The sequence below is a fragment of the Geotrypetes seraphini genome, chromosome 10 (genome assembly GCF_902459505.1).
Source record: "Geotrypetes seraphini chromosome 10, aGeoSer1.1, whole genome shotgun sequence".
Classification (NCBI taxonomy): Eukaryota; Metazoa; Chordata; class Amphibia; order Gymnophiona; family Dermophiidae; genus Geotrypetes; species Geotrypetes seraphini.
This window is the reverse complement of record NC_047093.1, coordinates 46,200,150-46,216,507: the sequence shown is the minus strand read 5'-3', so window position 1 is coordinate 46,216,507 and position 16,358 is coordinate 46,200,150. Positions and strand designations below refer to the sequence as shown.

The following is a 16,358-nucleotide window of genomic DNA, read 5'->3' as shown; positions in this document are numbered from 1 at the left end:
ATGCATTGCAGCATTTGTATCTGTGGGGTCTGTGAGTCTCAGAGTTTGCCCATTTGGGGAGTCCTCAAATCGGGGTTTGAGGGATTTCCCTGCACCTGTAAAATCCTAAAATTGCCGTTTTTAGCATTTTCCTGCGTTTTTAACGGCCATTTCTATGTCAAAATCGGCACCTGTGGCAGCCATCTTAGATTTTCTTTAAAGTTTTTAAAACTTTATTTTTTGGACTTAGAAGTTTTATTTTTGCTCCAAACTTCACAGATGGCCACCTCAGGAGAGGATGGCATGGATTCATGCCGTAAATCCGGCGGATGGCTTGCGGTTGCGCAGCCGCTTATTCTGTGCGCCACAGCCCGTCAGGGGCATTTCTAGTGTGTGGATTCCACACTTTCCTCCTCCGGAGAGGACCTGTTTTCCTCCATTGCCACCAGAGTCACGATTCCAGCATCCGGGACCCGCAATTTTGCGATGAGGGCATTTTCGCATAAATGCAGGCGCAGTTCCAGGGAAAGTCTCATCGATCTTCAAACAATTTCAAATCTGAGTCCTGCTGATCGGCTCAGGCCACCGAGGACTAATTTCCACCAGAAATTGTGGATATGTTGTCTCCAGGCTTTCATAAGTAAGCGGGCTATGCCTGTGTCTCCCTTTCAGACTGCGGTGCGACAGTCTGTACAGCCTTTGGATTCCAGCATGTCAATCTGATCCTTGCTGGTACGCCTGAACGTCAGCAGCAACTTCTCGCTATTGTCATGGTACCTGCATCACTTTCTAAGCCATTGCTGTTGCACGGCGATTTGGCGGGTTCCACTGCATGACTAACCTAGCAGATCTCGGAGATTCCCAGAACGCTGATTCTCACGATGTGGAGGAGTATCAGATGGTGCGCAGGCTAAGAACAGTTGCCTTCCTAATTTTATCTCTGAATCCCTGCGGACATTGGGACTTGATTCCGACTCTGCAGTTCAGGCGGAGTGTTCGATCATGTGCCCGTTCTCCGCTGCATGTCCGGATCGTGGGGACTCAGCAGAAAAGTTCTTGGAGGTTGGGGGGCCCATGAGGGTCCCCTGAAGTGTGCTGGGGCCATGGCTAAATTGTATCCCATGGCTTTGGAATTTTCCATGCACCTAGTCCTGCCGTAGGTGGATTCGGTAGTGGCTCAAGTCCCTAAACGTACCTCCTTGCCCTCGGATGGAGGGGTGGTCCTGACGGATGTCTAGGACCGTAAGCTGGATTTTGTCTTGAAGCGCCTTTTTGATTCTGCTGCGACGGGGATGCGAGCTGCAGCGACCACTTCCTTTGTGGCCCGAGCATGTCATACTAAACCTCTATGATATTTTGATGGTTTTTGCTAAGCTGGGAGCTTATTCAGTTTCTGCTAGGACAGGGATAGGGAGCTCTGGTCCTCGAGAGCCGTATTCCAGTCGGGTTTTCAGGATTTCCCCAATGAATATGCATTGAAAGCAGTGCATGCAAATAGATCTCATGCATATTCATTGGGGAAATCCTGAAAACCCGAATGGAATACGGCTCTCATGGACCCTACCCCTATGCTAGGAGAATATTACGGAATCACCAGTGGTCAGGGGATTCTTTATCCATGGCTACTCTGAGCAAGCTGCCATTCAATGGTTCGCTCTTATTTGGCCAGGGTTTAGATGACCTTGTGGCAAGTGTGCAGGACCGTTAGCCTTAGTTGCTTCCTGGCCCTGGTTCTCATCCACCCAGGGGGCCGGGACGGCTGAATTTTCATCATCTCAGGAGGTCCTCGCAGAACACCGGACCCTCTGCGGTGGGACGGTGTTTCGGAGTCTCCTACAGGCCTCGCTTTGGAGATACAGTACGCCCGCAACCTCCTAACTCTCGACCTTTGGTACCTTCCAAAAGAAAATTATGATGCCAGGGCTCTGGCGAGGCCTCCTCTAATCCGGGGGGTGGGTGGGGGCGGCTGTCGACCTTCCTAGAGGAAAGGAGAAACAGGGGAGATATGATTCAGACGTTCAAATACTTGAAGGGTATTAACGTAGAGCAAAATCTTTTCCAGAGAAAGGAAAACGGTAAAACCAGAGGACATAATTTGAGGTTTGGGGGTGGTAGATTCAAAGGCAATGTTAGGAAATTCTACTATATGGAGAGAGTGGTGGATGCCTGGAATGCGCTCTCGAGAGAGGTGGTGGAGAGTAAAACTGACTGAGTTCAAGGAAGCGTGGGATGAACACAAAGGATCTAGAATCAGAAACTAATATTAAAAATTGAACTAAGGTCAGTACTGGGCAGACTTGCACGGTCTGTGTCTGTATATGGCCGTTTGGTGGAGGATGGGCTGGGGAGGGCTTCAATGGCTGGGAGGGTGTAGATGGGCTGGAGTAGGTTTTAATGGAGATTTCGGCAGTTGGAACCCAAGCACAGTACCGGGTAAAGCTTTGGATTCTTGCCCAGAAATAGCTAAGAAGAAAAAATTAAAAAATTTAAATTGAATCAGGTTGGGCAGACTAAAGCCAACTACCCCAAACAAATAACCTTACCCATTTCTCACTCTTTTTGAAAATGACCAATTTTTTTTTTTTTTTTGTATGTTCTTGTTGTAATACATCTTGAATAATTCTTTTGTAATCCGCCTTGAACTGCAAGGTAATGGCGGAATAGAAATCCCTAATGTAATGTAATGGATGGACCATTCGGGTTTTTATCTGCCATCATCTACTATGTTTCCTTCCGGAATGGCTGAAGTTGATTTTTTAAGGGGGCTTTTGCCTCCCGCTTTTGGTCCCCCCCCCCCTCAATGTTGTCTCTGGACCAATCCCTCCATTTTCATCCTAGCAGCCATGAGTCTTGTAGGACAAAGATTTTTTGTTTGGGGATGTATTTTCTCTTAATGAGGACTTGGACCCCTTGTTGGATGGCCAGGATCCTCTCGGGGTGACTGATGCCACTGGCCTGTGTTTTTCGGAGGCCGGCGAGGATGTGTCGGTGGTGTGCATTTTCCAGCCGGAAAAGCTTCAGGAACTTATTCTTCAGGTTTTGCCAGTTTTGCATTTTGTGGAAGATGCAAAGGAGCCCCCACGTGTTGTAGACCCCCTGCTTTGGGGGATCCATTCAGCCTCCCATTCTTTTCCTATGCATCAGGATATACGGGACATAGTGCTCGCGCAGTGGAAGGTGCCAGACACGCTTTTTTTGTTTTGTGCACTCCATGACTCAGCTGTAACCCATCCCTGATGGGGATAGGGATTACTTGAAATATGTGGTTGATGTGGTGGTCTTGGTCATAGCGCTTTGGCATACAGTGCCGGTTGAGAATGGCTTGGCCTTGTGGAACTCTGAGGATCGTGGGCTAGTGTCCCTTCTTAAACAAAGTTTTGACGGGGCTGTCCTAGTGGCCCAAGCATGTTTTCGGTGGTCTGAGACCTGAGTTTCCTTGACCGGGAGTCGGATGACTAGTCCTTGGTGGATCAGGAGGTGGCTAAGATTGAGCTGGGCACTTATCTCTCAGATGCCATGTATGATCTGCTGCAGGCTTTGGATAAGTCCATGGCTTTTGGAGTGGCTGCTCGCCATACCCTGTGGCTCCGGAGTTGGTCAGTGTATGTGGCATCTGAGGCTAAGCTTACTAAATTTCCCTTTCGGGGTTCTTTCTTGTTTGGTGAGGATTTGGACAAATTGGTTCAGGTTTGACTGACTGTAAGGTGCCTTGTATTCCTGAGGACCTTTCTCGCCCGCTTTTGTGGGGTGGAGTTGCCCAGGTTGTTTGCGTGATGTTTGTCGATACCGCCCTGGTCGGGGGGTGGGGGGAGTGGCTTCTTTTCCTTTCAGGGGATGTTTCAACACATGCAGTCCTTTCAGGGTGCCTGCCATGGGAGTCATGATTCCCTCGGGGGGCCCCTCCATCATCCGCCCGGCCCAATGACTCCTTGCAGGCTCTTCCCCTGGTGCCAGTGGGCACCAGGTTGCAGGAGTTTTATTTACCAGGGGTGGGCCAAGATCAGAATGGATCAATGGATCCTGGAGGTGATCCAGGACAGATTTGCTCTGGAGTTTTCCTGGCCCTTGTCAGATCGTTTCATCTCTTCTCCTTGTCAGGTGGCTTGGAAGAAGTGGGCTTTTTGTTGGACACTGCAAAGGTTGCTTGACCTCAAAGCGGTGGTTCCAGTTCCTCTTCGGGAGTTTCGCACCGGTAGGTATTCATTTACTTTGTGGTGCCCAAGAAATGTTAAGTAAAAATCTAATTGTTTCTGTGAGAGAAGAAGACAGGTGAACACACCAGATTGGGGAAATGCCATGTTAAACATTTTCAAAATAACTTAGCTTTACGTTTTTTGTTGTTGTTTTTTTTTTTTTTTTTTTTTTCATATATGGTCTACTAGGTAGACTGCCCTTTGCCATTGAATCCTCTCCTAAACTCTTGCAGGTCATCCAGGACCTTGTTTTGGAGGTTAGGTGGGGGGTGGGACTGGGAGGACAAGTCACATTTTGTTGGGAGGCTCAGTGTTTAGGACTCTGAATCCTTGTAGTGATTTGTTGGGTGGCAGTCTACGAAATGTTAATTTTGAATAGGTTGTTTTACCATTTGCTATAATCTATAGCTTTAAGATATGTTTAAGCGTAAAGAAGACACCCACTATCTGTTTGCTTATCTGCTTTGTGCGATTCCCATCATCCTCACTAATCTGTTTCCTGCAAAAATATTCAGTTTTCTTTGATATGATTCAGTACTGTATTAAAATGTCTAGAATTGTTCTCTTTGCTCTCAGGATTAATGTTGGAGGTTATAAGCATATGGATGTTTTGGAAGGATTTGTTTAATGTGCAGTGAGTCTCATTCCTTTCCATTGTTTTTTTTCCAGCACTACCTCGCAAGCCATCTATGTTGGGATGCAAATGAATGCAGAATTTATTATGTTAAATCACTTTAGTCAAAGATATGCGAAAATCCCACTCTTTAGTGCGGATTTCAGTGAAAAGGTTGGCATATCATTTGACCATATGAGGGTAAGTCTTTTGTTCCCAGTGATTTGTATTTAGTTCATTTAGAATTATCAGAAACTTGCTGCTACCAAGGGCGCTGTACAATTTAGGGGGTGAAGAACTTTTGTGCACAAAAAAGGAGCGGGACTTGGATGTGATAGTATGTGATGATCTTAAGGTGGCCAAACAGGTTGAAAAAGCAAAGGCGAAAGCTAGAAGCATGCAAGGGTGCATAGGGAGAAGTCTGGCCATTAAGGAAAAAGAAGGTACTGATTTGCCCCTGTGTAAGACTCTGGTAAGACCTCATTTGGAATATTTGCACAATTCTGAAGACCGCACATTCAAAAAGATATATAAACAGGATGGAGTCAGTCTAGAGCAGAGGTGTCAAAGTCCCTCCTTGAGGGCCGCAATCCAGTCAGGTTTTCAGGATTTCCCCAATGAATATGCAAGAGATCCATTAGCATACAATGAAAGCAGTGGAGGCAAATAGATCTCATGTATATTCATTGGAGAAATCCTGAAAACCCAACTGGATTGCGGCCCTCGAGGAGGGACTTTTAATACCCTTGGTCTAGAGGAAGGCTATTAAAATGGTTGGTGGTTTTCATCACAAGGTGTATGGGGACAGACTTAAAAATCTCAATATGTATAATTTGGAGGAATGATAGGAGAAAGGGACATTGATAGACCCGTTTAAATACCTGTGTGACATAAATGTACATGGTGAATCTCATTTGAAAGGAAGCTCCAGAATGAGCTGTCGGAGAATGAAGTGAAGAGGTGATAGGCTCAGGAGTAATTTAAAGAAACGTTTTTTTAAAAAACAATTTACAGAAAGAGTGGTTAAGATGCATAGAATAGTCTCCTGGCAGTGGTGGTGGAAACAAGACTGTGTCTGAATTCAGTAAAGTGTGGGACAGACAGGCCTGTGGTATCTCTTAGGGAGAGGAGGAGATAGTGGATGCTGAAGATGGGCTTATCTGCTGCCATGTTTCTATATTTCTGAAATTGTGCCTCTCCCTTAATGCTGATATTCTCATTAGGACCCTGTCTTCATGGTTTGATTGCCCTTTATGAGGGGGTGCTGAAAAGTTCTCAGCCCATCCAACTTCCTAAATTCTGAGCATTACTTTGCCACTTTAGCTGAAAAGAGTGTTTTATTTTGCAAAGTGCCAGAATTGTAATCTGTTTTGACATTGTTTCAGATCATTGACTGAACCATGTCAATGAAGTGTGTGTCATTTTCAAATGTAGAATTGAGTCATCATGAAGTTCCTATTCCTGCAGAAGAAAACTCCAAAGGAAATCCAAGAATGTATGATGCAAACACTGAGTGACAAATGCCTATCATACTCCACAGTGAAGAAGTGGTTTACAAACTTTCAGCTTGGAGATTTCGAGACCGAAGATGCAGCAAGGTTTGGGGGGGAAGGCCTCAAACGATGTCAACTATTTCAGGATTTGACCATGTCCGTGAACTGATCTTGGCAGATCAGCGAATATCAGCTAAAATAATTGCTGAGAGACTACAGATATCCATGAGCAGCTGGATTTGCTGAAGCTGTTAGCCAAGTGAGTGCCCAAATTTTTGAATGCTGACGAGAAATGAACGTTGAGTGGACACGTCCAAGTTGATTTTTGCAGCATTTTCAGTGAGCTGGGGCCAACGTTTTGGAATGACTAGTTACAGTTGATGAAACTGTGATCCTGAGACAAAACAGTCCATGCAATGGCAATACTCATGTTATCCAAGACCCAAAGTCAGGATAACAGGCAGGAAAGTTCATGGCCACAGTGTTTTGAGATCAGGAAGGTGTTATAATGACTGACTGTCTTCCAAGGGGCCAAACAGTTAATGCAGAAAACTACTGTAACTTGCTGTGCCAATTAAAGGAGGCATTGAAAGAAAGGAGAGGGAAGCTGCAGAAAGGAGTTTGTCTGTCTTCTTTTTTTTTTTTTTTTTTTTTTAATACAATGCACCTGCTCATAAGGCTGGCAAAACAATGGATGTTTTGACACAGTTGGGGTTTTAGTGCATAGACCATCCACCGTACTCGCCAGATGTTTCTCCATATGACTAATTTCTGTTTCCAAACGTAGAGTTTGAAAGGGTGACATTTTTAGAGTGATTCGGATATGATTGCAGCAGCGGAGTAGTATTTCAGTGACCAGACATGCGTATGTTTTGGAAGGGTTACAAAAACTTCAGACACGATGTGCCAAATGTGTTGAACCTGGGGAGACACTTATCAGCCAAGGTGGAAAGAAGAGGAAACGAGAGCCAGCATGGTTAAAAGGAAGTGAAAGAGACTATTAGAGCCAAAAAAAATCCTTTAAAAAAATGGAAAAAGATCCTAATGAAGAAAATGAGAAGAAACACAAGCACTGGCAAGTTAGAAACAAAGCATTGATAAAGACAGCTGAGAGAGAATATGAAGAGAAACTTGCAAAAGAGGCAAAAACTTATAACAATTTTTTTAGGTAAATCAGAAGCAGGAAACCTGTGAGGGAATCTGTGGTCAAGGAGCAAAAGGGGTGCTCAGGGAGAATAAGGCCATAGCGGAAAAGCTGAATAAATTCTTTGCTTCGGTCTTTACGGAAAATGATATGAGATCTACCTGAACCGGAAATGGTTTTCAAGGGTGATGATGCGGAGGAACTGAAAGAAATCTCGATGAATCTAGAAGATGTACTAAGCCAAATCGACAAGTTAAAAAGTGATAAATCGCCAGGACTGGATGGTATACATCCCAAAACTCAAAACATGAAATTGCTGACCTGCTGTTAGTGGTCTGTAACCTGTCGCTAAAATAGTCTGTAGTACCTAAAGATATTGGAGGGTGGCCAATGTTGCGCCAGTTTTTCAAAAGGGCTCTAGGGGAGATACAGGAAATTACAGACCGGTAAGCCTCACTTCAATGCCGGGCAAAATGGTAGAAACAATTATAAAAAATAAAATTATGGAACACATAGACAAACATGATTTAATGAGACAGAGTCAGCATGGGTTCAGCTGAGCAAGATCTTGCCTCAAAAATTTGCTTGACTTTTTTGAAAGTGTGGATAAAGGTGAGCCAGTTGATTTAGTGTATATAGATTTTCAGAAAGCTTTTGATAAAGTTCTTCACGAGAGGCTCCTGAGAAAATTAGAGTCATGGGATAGGTGGCAAAGTTCAGTTGTGGATTAGGAATTGGTTATCTGATAGAAAACAGAGGGTAGGGTTAAATGATCATTTTTCTCAATGGAGGAGAGCCGTAGGAGTCTGTACTAGAACCGGTGCTATTTAACTTATTTATAAATGATCTGGAAATTAGAACGATGAGTGAGGTGATTAAATTTGCAGATGACACTAAACTGTTCAAAGTTGTTAAAATGCATGCAGATTGTGGAAAAATTGCAGGCAGACCTTGGAAATTGGAAGACTGGGCATTCAAATGGCAGATGAAATTTAATGTGGACAAATGCAAAGTGATTCACATTGGGAAGAATAACCTGAATCACATTTACTGGATGCTAGGGTCCAACTTGGGGTTTAGTGCCCAAGAAAAGGATCTGGCTATCATCGTAGACAATATGATGAAATCTTCCGCCTAATGTGCAGTAGCAGCGGCCCAAAAAGCAAACAAGATGCTAGGAATGATTTAAAAAGGGATGGTTAGCAAGACTAAGAATGTTATAATGTCCCTGTATCGCTCCATGGTGCGACCTCATTTGGAGTATTGCATTCAGTTCTGGTCTCCTTATCTCAAGAAAGATATAGTGGTGCTAGAAAAGGTTCAAAGAAGAGCAACCAAGATGATAAAAGAGGATGGAACTCCTCTCGTATGAGGAAAGACTAAAACGGTTAGGGCTCTTCAGCTTGGAAAAGAGACAGCTGAGGGGAGATATGATTGAAGTCTACAAAATCCTGAGTGGAGTAGAACAGGTATAAGTGGATCAATTTTTCAATCTGTCAAAAATTACAAAGACTAGGGGACACTTGATGAAGTTACAGGGAAATACTTTTAAAACTAATAGGCGGAAATTTTTTTTCACTCAGAGAATAGTTAAGCTCTGGAACGCATTGCCAGAGGTTGTGGTAAGAACGGATAGCGTAGCTGGTTTTAAGAAAGGTTTGGACAAGTTCCTGGAGGAAAAGTCCATAGTCTGTTATTGAGAAAACATGCTTGCCCTGGATCAGTAGCATGAAATATTGCTACTCCTTGGGTTTTGGCCAGGTACTAGTGACCTGGATTGGCCACCGTGAGAACAGGATACTGGACTTGATGGACCATTGGTCTGATCCAGTAAAGCTATTCATATGTTCCTATGTTCTAATATGTGGGCTAACTTGTACGTTTCATGGCTCAACATCATTCCCTTCTTGGTTGGCCTGAGAACTTTTCAGCACCCCCTTGTATGAAACTGAGCTAGGTCTATTAAGGACTGAACGTTTTGAGCAGGTTGCAGAGCTAGTAGAATTTTGACCTTCAGGGGCTAGCTTGTTTTTTAGTTTAGTAGAACTAGATGAAATATGGAATGTAGAAAGCAGCAGGCCAGTGCAGATATATAGAAAGTTCTGCCATGAATTCATGGCATATTTTTTAGTAATATAAAAGGTAATTTTCAAATCATTTCTGTGCACAGAAATAATCTTTATAAAATTGTTAGCCAAAAATATGCCTACAGTTGCATGTGCACAAACTTTATTTAACCTGTACTGGAAATGTTAGCTAAGATTTTGGCAAATAGGATGGCCACTGTACTACCCTCCCTTATACATGATGCTCAGATGGGATTTGTGAAGGGACGAACAATTGCTAAAAATGTTAGGAAATTGTTGCTGTCTTTGGAGCAGCGAACGATGCACAATTTTCCTTCTGTGTTGGTTAGCTTTGATGCTGAAAAGGCGTTTGACAAAGTAAGGTGGGACTTCCTTTATGATATCTTAACAGCTTATGGTTTTGATGGGTTTTTTTTGTATCAGCGGTGCGAGCTTTATATTCTTTTCCACAAGCAAAATTAGTGTTGAAGGATTTTGAAACCGAAAAGTTCCTGATTTATAGGGGGATGAGACAGGGTTGTCCCTTATCGCCTTTATTATTTGTGCTTACTTTAGACCCTCTTATTAGGGACATATATGCAATGCCATCTGTAAGAGGGATTGACATTGGAAATACTACTTTTAAGTTATCGGCCTTTGCAGACAATATTTTAGTGCACCTTACGGATCCTTTACATTCCTTAAAGGCTTTATTGGAATTGATTAAAGAATATGGTGATTATTCTGGTTTCCGATTAAATTTGGATAAATCGGAGGTGTTGGCATCTTCTGTGGAAGTTCAGGCCTTATGGGGAAGGAGTTTCTTTGACTTGGGATCAAGAGCAGTTTGTGTATTTGGGGGCTGTGATGACTATGTTGACTTCTCAATTATATCGCCTTAAGGGATAAACTTCAACAAAAGATGGACCTCTTACTGGACACCTGGAAGGCTTTACCCCTTTCCTTGATGGGACGCATAGTTTGGTTAAGTTGTTTATCTTTCCCAAATGGTTATACGTGTTGCAGACTTTGCCATTTTGCTTACTAAAGAAGGATTTACACATTTTTTATAAAAAAAGGTTCTCGTTTTTGTTGGATGGCCAAGAAACCTAAATTACAGTTGACACAATTGTTGGGGAATTGGAATAGGGGGGGGTTAGGATTACCGGATTTGTGAATCTATAATTATGCATGTCTGCTTCGCCATTTGGGAGATTGGATAAATATGACCAACACTTACACCCCACTTCATATGGAACAGGAGTTTTTTTGCTCCTTTCAATGTATTTGCGTGACTTCATAGTTCCCGTAGGGCATTGCCTTCTTCTTTTTGTCCAAGTTTATTATTTAATACTTTACAAGCGGCTTGGCATTGGCTTGTGCATGCCTTGGGAGGTGATCCATTGGTCACTGATTTTTTGCCTTTGCAAGGTAATCCGGCCTTTCCTCCAGGAAGGGAATCTAGAGAGTACCGATTATGGGGTGCAAGAGGAGTTTTATGTTTAGAACATATATTGGGAAATGAAGGGGAGCTGTTGACTCATGCAGAATTGTTAGTTAAGGTAGGAGATACCTGGGGTGCTCAGTTTGCGTGTTTTCAAGTGGAGCACTATGTGAGATCCCTTGACAGAGCACAATTGAGCTTGCATATGGGGGCTAAATTACAAGAGTTGTTTACTCGGGAAGAGGGGATGTCTCTTTCGGTGTCTTGTATACATGCTAGATTGCAAAAGTTACTACCTGCAAAGGACTACAGATACATTAGAGGTAAATGAGAAAGAGAACTACAGCTTAATTTGGGACATTGGGATATAGCTCGAACTCTGAGGGCGACACCTGGGGTAACCTAGTGTGCATGGTTAAGAGAAACATAGGGTGGCAGGTTCATAGACAACCCCACGAAAGACAAAGGTGCACGCTGACAACTGAGCGCAAGACGGAGGCGCGCGCTGAAGAAAATTACAGTTTTTAGGGGCTCCGACGGGGGGTTTTGTTGGTGAGCCCCCACCCCAGTTTACTTAATAGAGATCGCGCCGGCGTTGTGGGGGGTTTGGGGGGTTGTAACCCTGCACATTTTACTGTAAACTTAACTTTTTCCCTAAAAACAGGGAAAAAGTAAAGTTTTCAGTAAAATGTGGGGGGTTACAACCCCCCAAACCCCCCACAACGCGGCGCGATCTCTATTAAGTAAACTGGGGGGATTTCCCCCCCACGCCCCCCTCGTCAGAGCCCTAAAAACAGTAATTTTCTGCGGCATGCGCCTCCGCGCTGCGCTCAATTGTCTGCGCGCGCCTTTGTCCCGGCGCGCTTTTGACCTGACACCAGGGTGGCATTACGTGCTTATTACTCTCGTACACAGTTATATTATAGTGGAGGTCTCCCTACACCATTATGTCATAAATATGGGATTGGGAGTCATACTTTGGGACATGCATTTTGGTCTTGTCCCAATATTCAAAATTTTTGGAAAAGAATAATATCCTATATGTCAAAAATAATTGGGAGATCTTTACGTAGTCTTCCGACCCATTTTGTTTTAGATTTACCAGAGGCTTTCAGTCATTTGCCTAGGGGTCATAGGGTGTTGTGTAGGAAGATGAGTTTATGGCCAAGAAATGTATTCTTCAATATTGGACAGTCCCTGACCCCCCGAAGTTTTGGCATTGGCGAAACTAGTTACATCAGTTGACCATCTGGGAGGCGAGAGATGCTGGTAGGCCTGAGAAGCGAAAGATGCTGTTTATACATATATGGGATCCTTATTTACAAACCTTGCATCCTAAGGGCCGTAGTGCGGTCTTAAGATGGGTGTCCTAGAGTGTATTGATGTGTCATAGTGAGGTGAAATAGAGAACACAATTGGGAGGGGGGCTAGGGGGGAGGTAGGGGGTATATATGCTTCTTATTTTATTTATTGTTGTATTATGCACCATGAGGTGCTCGTGTGTTGTATTTGATTTTGTTTACATCAGTAAAAATTGTTTAAACCTAACCTGTACTGGAAGGGCTGGGTTTTACAGATACTTGTGAAACTATGGGCATAGGTACATTTATTTACCTTGAATATTTGTGTGCACTGAAGAATGTGTACACAATGTTCACTGGAGTAATTTTCACTTTGAAAATTCACCTGTGTGCGCAAGGAAATGATAGTGCATGTAAAGTGTTGATTTAGAGGAGCTTAGGCTTATCTGGATATTTTTAACACCCCTGCTCCAAAAAAGAAAAAGGAAAAAAAAACAAAACTTAGTTCATGGGACTGAGAATTAGAGAAACGTTTGGGAGAAAATTTGGTAGCATTTACCATTGACCAGGCAGCTTAAGATCATGTGCTAAATGGGGATTAACAGGCATTTGAGAAATAATGTACACAAAGTACATACATAATATATAGTATACTATACAGTATACTAAAGCCAAGGAAGAGCATATACAAGCAAAGTAGTGTGCACTCAAAGTGAAATAACATGTATAGTACATACTAAAGGTAGAAAGCGTAGGAATAAAAAACTGCCTGTTTCAGTGAGTTAGTGTTTGTGTGTGGTAGTTTATGGGAGTGAATGTGTGAAAATATGTCTGACTCACTGAATTTTGTGTGTGTGAGGTGTTGGTGGGAGAATGTGAGTGACTGTGATCATGTTCAAGTGTCTTCATGACAGACAATGTGTGTTTGACATAGTGAGGTGCATAATAAGTGTGTGAGATGGACAGGCCCTGTTACACAGCCCCTTTTTTTAAAAACTTGTCATTTTTAATGAGTCTGTCTGCTTGCAGTTCACATAATCAAGTATGCCAAGATAAAATCATAATGTATTATATTTTGAATTATACTTTTCAGATTTGTTTTGCTGACTTTGGAACAATCCCTAAACTGATTCCAGTACTGAAAGCTCTGTTTGCTGAAGACATTGAAGAAATGAAAGAGAGACGTGAAAAGCGGGAGCTGAGGCAATTTAGAGAGGCACTTCAAAGGTCTGAGGAAGTAAATGGCTCCCAGAACCCTGCTGGTGTAACACCATCTGGCAAAAAACGAGAACATAAAAACCTTGAGGATATGGAAAAAAGCAAGAAGCGGCTAAAAACCAGTTGAGTGTGACATAAAAAACCAATCCCTCTCCTTGTACATTGTGCAAGCCCTCTTGTGGAGAAAAGGAAGATTGATCATGGCTTTTCCTTGGTGTGCTGTCCAGGCACTTGGATGCTATGCTGTTGAGAGGCAAAATAAGAATTTGGTAAAGGGTTGGTCATAAAAGCACTATTATTTGAAAGTAATTAGCTGAGATCTCATGGATGGAGTTTGAACTAAATCTGGCTTTCAGGATATCCATAGTGAGTATTTGTGAATTGAGGTTAAGTTAATGTGCATATTGTGGTTATCCTGGAAGCCTGTTGAGAATAGATTTAAGAACCACTGAATTGAGCAATGATTTCACAGAAGGCATTTCTCATCTGGTCATAAATAAAGACAATAGTTTTTATAACTGGGCAAATAGGCTAATGAGGCAAATAAGCAGGTATAATGCCTTTATAAAATAGGCACAACATGTGTACCTAAAAGGCATGTGCTGCTAGCTCCAAAGCAGATATATATGTGCTAGTAAGAGAGGGACATGTATAAATATTTCACGAACTATACTCATAAGTATCAGTCCTGTCCCTACTCCACTAATGCTCCACCCCAAGAATGTTTATGGATTTCATAAAAGGTGGTGTGTGCTCAAGCACATCTGCTATGTATACATGTGTACCCCAGACAATTTTATAAGAACCTACTTGAACATATAAAAAGGATACATGGTAACATATCCTTTTGTATACAAAAATGCAGCAAAAAGTAACACATGTGCATAAGCACCTGAGCAGTATTCTGTAAGGGCACGCATAAGTGCGATAGTATTCAAATGCAAGGTGGTGTGTGCAAGTAGCGGAACATGGGAAGGTCAAGGGCAGGCCGTTATATGCATAACTTACAGAATACAGTAAGTTACTCATGCTTTTGCCTCTTTTGGGCATCTGCAGTTATACCAGGTCTATGGCTAGTGTGGCTGCATGTACCTAAATGTGAAGTGCACCGATGCCAGTTTACACTAGAGTTCTATAATGGAATCTGGGCACCCAGATGCCATTATAAAATAAGTGTTGACCATGAAGCATCAGGGTTCCTAAAAGGAGGCACCCACTGATGGAATTACCACCAAAATAGTGTGAAATTACCTCTGAAATGTCCGTTACTTCAAAATTATTGCTGATAAAGCATCTTTTTATATTTTCATTTTTATGTTGTCAATTTTCCTCTCTAGTCCTATGCAGATGGGGACTACAAATGTGCAACATTAAGGTTCTGACCTTTCAGCATCAGATCATTTTTTCAGTTAGCTAGGATGCGGTATGGATTGAATTTCCATCTCATATATTTTAAAAAAAAAAAAAAATATATATATATATTTTTAATCTATGGGATATTTTTGATTTGTTTTTAACGCTCTTAGCAAGAAAAAATGTATGATTTATAGACAAATAAGTTGTGTCTACAGTTTGAGGGGCATATTCTCAAGAGTAAAATTTGAGCATAACTTATGCAAATATGAAGTGTAAGATTTTTTTTTTAAATTCTATAATCAGTGCAACAGAATGTGTAAATTTTGTTTTCTGTTCATCCTGGCCTTATTAAAAGTATTTGCTTTATAAACATTATATCCTGGAGCTTGGTAGCAAGTATCATTGTCTTGTCTCAATTCATATTTACAGTGTGTGCCAATACCAAAAAAGTGTTTTGCTTAGTACTAATTAGTTTCTACATGATGCAGAAGAGTTTTGTAGGGTGATATCTGTCATTGAGAATCATTGGCAGTCATAAAAAAATATTGCAGATAGTGTTTTTAAAACCCCAATAAGTTTATCATAAATATTCTCATCCTCCCTCTTGTCTAGACTTATTATATGTTTAGAGTTGTAGGCTTGCAAATCTCCCATTGTTTTTGCTACTGATAGGGCAGAGGGTAGTAGAGCTCAAGTCCTGTTATTTCCTGTTTTGCTCTGTTGATGTTTACAGATGTGCATGCTCCAAATGCTTACACACTCATGGCAGGATATACTTTAGATGTCATTCTAACAAAGATAACCTTTCTGCCTTACCTGTCTCATGCTTTCATTGTTACCTATTTTTTGCCCTATCTATAATCTTCATCCAGCCCTTATCAGCCCCAACCTATCATCCAGTTAAGGTCTTAAACATATTGATCCTACTTCTTTGACCCTTATCTGCTCTCTTTTCCTTCCCACATTTGATTCCTTATTGCTCTGTGGCTAAGCTTCAATTTGGAATACTGTTTTGCAATCAATATTTATTAGATGGTGTTAATATCCACCAGGTTATCAGCTAATGTTCATCCTTTTCTTAGGAAACATCTCATCCTTGGTATCAAAGGGCTTTTTTCTTAAAACTTGGAAAGAGCATGACTCTCATGACTGAAAAGAAGGTCATTATCACTACCAATCACAGTTAATATTGGCTAAAAGGATGCACTTTAAGCTTGTTGATAATACTGCAAATTACCCTATAAAGCTGTCATTTTGTCAAATTTCACTATTGGTAATATACGATAATTCCCCTCATTCCTGAATCAGAAATTTTTACGTAGTATTTTGTTACCAAAATCTCAACCTTGTATTTTCCTACAAAGGATGCAGCTCCATTGCCTCCTTTGAAGCCAGGTTGCAGACCGAGAAGGGATGAGTACACTACACTTCTGGTCTTCCCTCACACTGTTGGTTGGCCTCTACATCCATTATGCATCTTTCTTTTTTTTTTTTTTTATATTTTCAAATAATTACATACAAAATTTGTACAATAAATATTGAATACATCTT

At 41.9% G+C, this 16,358-nt stretch overlaps 1 protein-coding gene across 1 annotated transcript in view; it reads left to right on the top strand.

Annotated features, from left to right (window-relative positions):
* The window catches only part of ELAC2 (elaC ribonuclease Z 2), a 117,224-nt gene extending 102,042 nt beyond the window's left edge, over positions 1 to 15,182 (top strand). Inside the window, 2 exon segments of the mRNA XM_033961702.1 lie at positions 4,842 to 4,986; positions 13,327 to 15,182. Coding sequence (XP_033817593.1) covers positions 4,842 to 4,986; positions 13,327 to 13,578 — 397 coding nt within the window. The 3' untranslated portion in view covers positions 13,579 to 15,182.
* The last annotated feature ends 1,176 nt before the right edge of the window (positions 15,183 to 16,358 follow it).